This window comes from Pinus tabuliformis, chromosome X, assembly GCF_031772625.1.
Source record: "Pinus tabuliformis cultivar Carrire ecotype Pingquan chromosome X, CPIR1, whole genome shotgun sequence".
Lineage (NCBI taxonomy): Eukaryota > Viridiplantae > Streptophyta > Pinopsida > Pinales > Pinaceae > Pinus > Pinus tabuliformis.
Genome location: NC_142308.1, coordinates 1,515,702,422 through 1,515,711,505, shown reverse-complemented (window position 1 = coordinate 1,515,711,505; position 9,084 = coordinate 1,515,702,422). Strand labels below are relative to the sequence as shown.

The 9,084-nt window shown below is 33.5% G+C and overlaps 1 protein-coding gene across 1 annotated transcript; it reads right to left on the bottom strand.

Annotated features, from left to right (window-relative positions):
• Positions 1-240: 240 nt before the first annotated feature.
• Positions 241-3,605, bottom strand: LOC149145814 ((+)-alpha pinene synthase 1, chloroplastic-like). Its single transcript, XM_089446550.1, has 10 exons — positions 3,277-3,605; positions 2,968-3,170; positions 2,764-2,876; positions 2,454-2,662; positions 2,272-2,366; positions 1,898-1,996; positions 1,589-1,804; positions 1,211-1,349; positions 860-1,108; positions 241-738 (listed from the first exon to the last, which is right to left on the bottom strand). The coding sequence occupies exons 1-10, from the start codon at positions 3,538-3,540 to the stop codon at positions 439-441; spliced, it is 1,887 nt and encodes a 628-aa protein (XP_089302676.1). The 5' UTR covers positions 3,541-3,605; the 3' UTR covers positions 241-438.
• Between the last annotated feature and the right edge of the window lie 5,479 nt (positions 3,606-9,084).

Sequence of the window (9,084 nt, the reverse complement as noted above, 5' to 3'; positions counted from 1 at the left end):
ATATAAACGAACGATGTAGTATTATGAGTTTATTTTAATTTGATTATGTTCTTTATTTTATGTTTAATCAATTTTGTGGATATAAATTCGCCACATTGTGTCATGTCCAAATTCAAATCTAATGCTAACACTTCAGTAATTTTAGCGTTGTCCCTTCCTCTAGATTGATTATCCTACTCTCCAACGAAGTGATATCGGCTATAATCAATAAAATACATTGACATGAACGAACAAATTTTATAATAAGATGAAGCCACATATTTTTATAATGTAATATGGTATCTTCTATGCTCCCATTCAAATCTACCACCTCCTCCATATAATGATATGGACGTCTTTATTAGCTGACCAACGAACCTGAGATCCGTAGGCAACCTTCCAGGTCTACGTAGCGAAATCAGAAACTTAGGAACTTATTCATGTACATTTCAGGTGTGGTTACAACGGCACAGTTTCAACAACGGTTCTCGTCACCAAATTCTTTATTTCAACGCTGGCAACACTGAAGCCATCTCTGTATTTGTAACCGTAATGAAAAACTCTGCAAATGTCAAAAGCAACCTTCTTGTAAGAAATGGGAACACCGCTGTCGGGTCTAAGTAACTCCCAATTCAGTTCCTTGGTTAAGTTATCGACCATAGCATTGATTTGATTGACAGCATCTTCCTCTGTTATTCCAGGATGGTCTTTCATATAACACGATACGGACGAAGCTTCTTCTCCACGGGCCCTGTCAGCCTGCATTCACCATGCCACTGTCACTATCCTCTGCGTTCCAATTCCAAATTATACCAATAATTAATAAATCCAGAACATATTCCATTTCATTTGTTTTGACATAAAAGGTTACGGGGATTACCTTGTAGCATTGAGTGTCACCTTTCAGTCGAAGGATCGCACATATCAATTCATTGAACTTGGATGGAAAGTCAATTTCCTGCAGGATGCGGGGCGGAAGAGGAAACCCCAACGTGAGCATGGGTTCGAGTGTGGTTATGCGAGAGCCGAAACTGACTTTCCCATTCTCCAGGTACTCGTCGAACGTGGGAAGATAACCACTTGAAATCCACTTGGCTTCTTGCATATACGCATCAATAAAAGCCTCCCACTGGACAGGCACAAGAACAAGCAAAACAAAATTAACTGATCATCACTCAGTGAAATCATTCTCCTAAATATTTGTATATGTATGTTTTATTATTGTTCATACAGATTTTCGAACATAGCTGACTGTATCCCGGCCTTGAATCTTCTGCGCCTCTCGTGCCATTTCGTTGATGTTGTCGTAAACCGCCATGTATACTCCTCTCATAAAATCTCGAAGACAGTCTATCGAAGACGGATCCCATCTGATCATTGTAAACACAACTATTAGTCATGTCGGTTTTTGTATGCAAAGGTAATATTCGTTCACTCGATTAGTAGTATACATTTTCTTAATTTCATAGTACATTTACTCAAAATCGAGGAGGTAGTTATATGTGTTTGTGTGGGTATATATATATATATATATGAAAGAAAAACAAAAGTCAAAGAGCCTTAGGGCTACACAGTAAAATAGGTTTCCCTAGGTACGTGCAATTATCACCTCTTAAATGCTGCGGTTAAGAGGTCAAGCTCCTCCACTGTTCCGAAGGTGTCGTAGATATCGTCGAGAACCGTGATCATATGACATATTTTGGCAAATCCGAGTCGAAACGCAGAATGTTTAGGATCATTTGCAATGCAAGCTGCTAAAGTGTAGTATTCCACGTGACGATGCCGTGAAAATGTTATTTGAGGGAATCCATAATCTTTCCACCATCTACACATATAAACTTCACGTGTTTACATTCTTGAATTTTTCAAGACTCAAATCCAATTAATTTGCAAACGATATGTAATGACAGCTCATCACCTCGTGAGAGATTGTAACTCTCTCTTTACTAGAGAGTGAAAAATATTGAATTCCAGTTTTGCAAGCTCTAACAGTTTCTGCCTGATCAAATATGGCGTCCTAAACCAAAAATTGCGCCAGGAATCAATTGAAAATTTTACATGGATACTAAATTATGAAAATACAGATTTCCAGGAAAACAAACAACGTCACATGGCCTGGCCGAGCTGTGTTTGTTCATGTATTAACATTTATTCAGAGTCATCCCTCTTCAGATCAGACCTTATAGTAAGATTTTGAATTTCTCTCCAAGTAGTATTTGTGCATTCAACTACACTAAAACAAAAAAAAGCATTGTTGACTTTATGATATGGAAATAAAATTGATGAGCCTACTCAAATGTAGTGTGCTCTCCAAATACGTCGATGTACATTCTTGTTTCCATCCTTGGCAGATTTGTGTGCCAACCAAATTCCAGAAGATACTCTATCTGCGATCCACAAATTTGAAACTAAAAAATACACATCGCATCAATTAATGAAATATCACGGTAAGTGGTATCGTATTACCGTCTCACCTCTTGTGAAAGACCGGAGGGCGGAATCTTTTGTAGGGCATCTTTTAAAAACATTGTAGAGAAGATTTCAGCCTCCTCCATAATTTTTTCGCCAGGAAATGCAATGAGAGATGCCCGAAATAAATTGAGGACATCTCTTATCTCTCCCTCTGTTTGAATTGCAGAGCAGGTAAACTGCCCCTTCTCGTTTTTGAAGTGATCCAGAACATCTGGTATCAATGTATAAAGCAACATGAGGCAATCTCTCCACGTAGATGGCAGTTATAATGAAAAGTTGAATGAACAATTAATTAATGAAACCCTGACATACGTGAAGACACCATGTATCCGTGTAGTCGGAGAGTTCGAAGACCCAAGGCGGTTGAGTTGAGATCAGTCACACCACTTTCTCTCCCACGTCCAATGCCTTTCTCGGTCCAATAACTGCGGGGGCAAATAATTTTCTTGTTGCAATCGTGTGTATTCCATATATAAAGCATAGATTAAATATGATGATAAGGATATGGGGACAGACCTGTAAACATGATCCAGCGCGGAATTTATCTCATTTTTGAAATGCCTATCGATTCCCAACCGTTCAACGCTATCGACCATCCAGAGGCGGTGATGGAGGTCAGTGAGGGGACTGGTGGATACTCCATCCTCCACTGACATTAGATCGAACATATCTTTTACTTCCCCAATAACTCTATCAGCGCGCTCACGGTAAGAAGGTGCCTGAATCATATACAATAAATTGGAGAAGAAAATTAATTCATGAACTAATTGTGAAGGAGAAAAGGAATACGCAGAAGAAGAAATTCAGATGAAGGTAGTTAAGCACCTCGTAGGAAGTGGAGAGAGAGTCTATGGAATCATCGTCCCAAAGGTTGGAATGATGATCACCTATGCGTCTTGGTAACCCATCCTCACTAGAAACGGAGGTGGTCGAACTCATGCTCATAGAAGGTGCTATGGATTTCCCTCCCCTGCACATTCCAAGATTTGGGATTGTTCTACGGGTAGCCTTCAGCTCATGAGTTAAACCGAACAACGTTCTGCACAGACACAGTCTGGAATCCAACGCGACAGCGGAAACCAGAGCCATTTCTGTTGCCTGATATCTTATGATAGCTCAAGATAACGAACTAAAATTTATGCGGTAGAATTTACTGCCATCGCCTATATAGAGCTTCATGTTCCCCATCATGGCATGATCCATTGTTGGCAGTACTTCAACATTAAAATAACCACCTGCTATTACTTCAACAATTAAAATAACCACAAGTGTAATTCATGTATAATGTACGTCCATGTCACATTTTTCAAAGATTCTATTATTATAATTTAAAGACAAAACCTATACTATTATATAACGAAGTCATATTATTCAACATTAAAATAAAGCAAGTGTAATTGATGTATAATCTACGTCCATGTCCCATTTTCAAAGAATCTATAATTATAATTTAAAGAGAATTCCTATATCATTACATAACGAAGTCATATTATGAATAAAGGTTTAAAAATTCATCGATATATGATTAAGATTTTGACATATTTAATAAATTTACTATTATAATGTAAGAAATCATTACCTATATTATTAAATAGCTTTAAATAGTAAATAATTTACTAAATATACTATTAATCGAATTTTAAAAGTCAAAATATTATTAAAATATTATTAAAATAGTAGATAAATATTATTAAGGTAATTTTAAAAAGTCAATATTCTATTAAAATATAAATTAATATAGTAAGTTTAAAAGGTCAATAAATATATTATTAAAAAATATAAAAAATTAATAAATATATGAGGTAAATTAAATAAACTTATTAGGAAAAGAAATTAATAAATAATTTATAATCAAAATTAAAATTAAAATTAAAATATTTAAATTAAATTTAAAAAATAAAAAATAAAATATTTTTTCCTTTACTTTATTTTGGTACTTTTAGTATCACTCATTTTAAAAAATTTAAAAACAAAGTAGCCTCGCATATAGTCATCTATAAAGGTTCATATAAAGTATATCCTATAGATACTTCAGTACTTTTAGTATCACTCATTTTAATAAATTTAAAAATAAAGTAAGCTCACTTATAGTCATCTATAAAGGTTCATATAAAGTATATCTATAGATATTTCAGTACTTTTAGTATCACTCATTTTAATAAATTTGAAAACAAAGTAGGCTCACATATAGTCATCTATGAATGTTCATATAAAGCATATTTATAGATATTTCTAAGCTTTTTTGATGACAACATTCCTCATTATTTTATTTTTAAAATAGTGACATTATTAATAAAGCTAATAATATGTTATTATAAATTAAAAAAAATCATAAATATATACCAAATTAATATGGTTATTTTTAAAAATTAATATTTTATATATATTTTGTAATGCTTAAATTTTAAAATAAAATAAATAAATAAATAAATTATTTATATATATATATATATATATATATATATATATATATATATATATATATATATAAAATTTAGAAATATAATAAATATATTCAAAATGAAGTATTTTTAAATTGTGATTTTTTTGAAAGCTTTCTAGTTTTTTTTATCACAAATTTGAGAGGTGAACTCTTTACAATTAAAGTGTCTCATGGGTTTTTGAGAGTGCTGAATCCATATATGTGATAAAAAAAAAAACTAGTTTAAACAACACAAATGAAGATTTGAACACAATTTTACTTACCTACATGCAATTTTTTTTCTTCAAAAACTCCAAAAAACCACACTTACATAATACTCCAATTAAAATAAACCCAAAATTAAAAAGATTAACCAAATTTTTCCTCACAACATTCTTAATTATTCTATTTTTAAATTAATAACATTATTAATAGAACTAATAACATATTATTATAAATTAAAAAAATCATAAATATATACAAAATTAATATTTCTATTATTAAAATAAACTTTAAATCATTATAAATATATTATCAAATTAAATCGAAAAATAAAACAGTTCTAACAACTATCAATAAATTTTCTAGTTTACTACCTTCATCAATAATATCAATCATTTTAATGATAAATTAAAAAGCAAGAAAACGATATCCATCGCATGCTTACTTCTTTGATTCTTTTACTTGTCGTTACGCCCTCGCATCCTTTTGCGCTGTTCCTTCATTTATGGATAGAGATCCCCTTTGTTGTCGTTCTTGCCATTTGACTTTCTTATCCTTCTCGCGAAGTAATTTTTTTATTTACCCGACAAAATGGATCAGTTTTGGCATGGTCGTTTTATTTACCCTCGCATTCCTTTTGCGCTGTTCCATCATTTATGGATATAGATCCCCTTTTTTGTCGTTCTTGCCGTTTGACTTTCTCATCCTTCTCGCGAGCTACTTACGTATCGACACTCAGTGCAAACACATATTCGTCAATGCCTAAAGCATTTTAGATTAAAATCGAAACCAATCCGTCTGAAAATGAAAGATCGAAATTTCTCTGAAGTGCACTCAAATCCACTGTAAGGAGCTAATAAATCTCAATCCTAAACGAAATCCAACAGTGACTTTAAAGAGAAAACCAAATTCAAAGTTTCACAATGGCCTTGATGTACTTAAAAACTTAATTTCTTAGTGTTATCTCTTATGAAATATTGTTTCTTTCATCATGTATTAATAGAAAATTAGTATTAATTAGATAATACTAGTAACAATTTTTAAAAGTGCAAAGTACACAGAAGGAATAAAAGATTTGGGAAAATCAGAAAAGTTGCAAAGACAAAATGGATCAGTTTTGGCACAATCGCTTTTGTCAGATAAATAAAAAAGCTAGACAAAAAATTGAATCCAGTGCAGGCTACAACCTTCTTGCTGGACACCAAGATTATGTCATAACTGCTGACTTTAGCATATGCACTCAATCTTTTGAAACTAACTAAATTGTGATTGTTGATTGTTTGAAATGAGTTTCTAAACTTTTTGAACACCTAAATTGTGTCAATTGTATGACTCAAATTTTTAATTTGTGCACATATCTAATAATTTCAATACGTTTTTTCAAAAAATCTTCTTTTACCCTAAAAAGAAAGTAAATAGTTTTTTTCTTTTTTTATTAATCTCTAGAGACTTGAACCCATACTACTTGGGACAAAAGTCATGAACCATAACACTTAGGCTAACCTCCTTTAACAAAAATGAATAGTTTTTTACTAGGAAAAGAAATGTCCGTAGTTCATCAATAAGAAGTCAATATTATAACATAGAAGTTTGGAAGGAATTACTAAGAAGTCAATGATTTTTTAATATTAAAAAAAAATTGTGTATAGTTTGATGGGTGGATTTTTTCCTTTCAATTTTATCACATTATTATATTTTCTAATTTTTAAATAAATTTAATGTTTTGTTGCAATGAAGTCCTTTCTATTTTAGGCATGATAAGTGCCCCATTCTATAAAGCAATGAAAATTAATTAGCTCTAAAATAACCATACCAAAAGACTACATAATTATCATATTAGGTATTGGTGACTTACACTCCGCAAGATGGTAATCGTCTCTTGTCACTTATGACTTCTGCTTGGTGTATATTTGAAATTTTAACCCAACAAAGAAAACAAAAACCTATATTAGTTAAATATTAAACCAATACACCTATAAGAACACCTAACAACTATTTGTTTCTTAAATATTCAACTAAGCCACTTAAAAAATACATATATCATAGGTTCCAAAATGAAGTCACCTATAATGTGGGGAATTATTACAGGTTCCAGAAAATAAATTTGTTCATGGTATCATACAGCCTAGTGTCACGTTGATTTATAGACTTGAAATCCATACATCAACAAAATATCTACAGCACATAAACTGGTCCAAGTGACATAACGTTTATTCGGAATTGTCAGGCCAGGAGTAACTCCAGTTTGGCAGAAAACTCAGAAAAACTGATTTAATTTATTACATTAGGTAGCTATTGTTATATACAAGAATGTGACTGCTCAGTTCATCTTCTGATGACTGTTCACATTCCAGGTTCACCCAACCGCAGAGGATTAGGTGTCAACATTCCCCCCCTTAATCTGAAGGGATGTTGGTGAGTCCAAGCATCATTTTGAATCTTTCAAGCTTTTCTCTTCCAAGCGCTTTGGTGAAGATGTCTGCAATTTGCTCATTTGTGGAACAATGACGGAGATGGATTGTTTTGGCCTCAACATGATGTCGGATCAGATGATATTTAGTATTGATGTGCTTTGTACGATCATGGAACTTTGGATTCTTGGCCAACTTTATTGCAGAGGTGTTGTCAATCATGAGTGGAGTTGATTATACTTGTTTTACCTGCAAATCTTCAAGAATTTTCCTGAGCCACACAATTTCTTTCGTTGCTTCAGCTGCTGCCACGTATTCTGCTTCTGTTGTGGAATCTGCTGGAACTGATTGTTTGCGTGATCTCCAAGAGACAGCTCCTGATCTAAGACTCATAGCATATCTTGAAGTAGATACCCCAATTTCTTTGTCTCCATCGAAGTCTGAATCAGAGTATCCAATCAAGCTGAAGTCGTCCACCTGTGTATACTTGATTCCAAGGTCTTGAGTTCCCTTCAAGTACCTTAGAACTCTTTTTGCAGCAGACCAATGTCCCTCACAAGGCTTTTGCATAAACCTGGAGAGGATTCCAACAGCAAATGAAATGTCTGGTCTGGTAGTAGTGAGGTAGATGAGACTTCCTACAAGCTGTCTATACTTTGTTGCATCCTCAAATTCCTTTCGTTTGATAGATGTGAGCTTTAAGTTTTGTTCCATTGGAGTAGAAAGAGAATTGCACTCTGTCATGCCAAATATGTTTAACAAATCTCCATTGTATTTCTTTTGAGAAAGAAATATGGATTTTGGATGTTGGGTTACTTCAATGCCAAGATAGTAATGAACATAGCCCAAATCAGTCATTTCAAAACTTTTCCCCAATTCCTTCTTTATGGATGCAATGTAGCTTTCATTGTTCCCTGTCATTAAAAGATCATCTACATATACCACAAGATATACAACTGTTTTGCCAAATTTCTTGACAAATAAAGTTGCATCATCAAGATCAAAATGATTGAAGTTGAGTTTGAGAAGATGCTCAGTTAGTTTTTCATACCAGGCTCACGGTGCTTGTTTGAGGCCATACAAGGACTTCACAAGTTTGCATACTTTTTGTTCATGTCCTTTCACAACAAATCCTTCAGCCTGGGACATAAAGACATTCTCTTTTAGATCTCCATTCAAGAATGCAGTTTTTACATCCATTTGATGGACTTTCCAACCGTTCTGAGCTGCTAGTGCAAAGAGTGTCCGGATGGTGGCCCATTTTGCTGTGGGGGCAAAAGTTTCCTCATAATCGACCCCTTCCTTCTGTGAAAAACCTTTTGCCACAAGCCTAGCTTTGTGCTTGTCAAGTGAGCCATCAGCTTTGTATTTGTTCTTGTAGACCCACTTGCAGCCAATTGGTTTGGTTCCAAATGGAGGATCAACCAGCTTCCAAGTGTCATTCTTTATGAGGGCATCATACTCCTTTTTCATCGCTTCTTTCCATTCATCATGAGAAGCAGCTTCTTTGAAGGAAGTTGGTTCAAAATCTATAGAACAAGTTCAATTCACAATCATAAGTAACATCCATATCAACAG

What these genes read in the sequence shown, in the direction of transcription:
- LOC149145814 (XM_089446550.1), bottom strand. Translation starts at nt 3,540, where the DNA reads ATGGCTCTGGTTTCCGCTGTCGCGTTGGATTCCAGACTGTGTCTGTGC. An exon ending in GCGCTGGATCATGTTTACAG is followed by an intron (nt 2,877 to 2,967) that starts GTCTGTCCCCAT and finishes TTGCCCCCGCAG; the next exon opens with TTATTGGACCGAGAAAGGCA. An exon ending in CCTCCGGTCTTTCACAAGAG is followed by an intron (nt 2,367 to 2,453) that starts GTGAGACGGTAA and finishes TGTGGATCGCAG; the next exon opens with ATAGAGTATCTTCTGGAATT.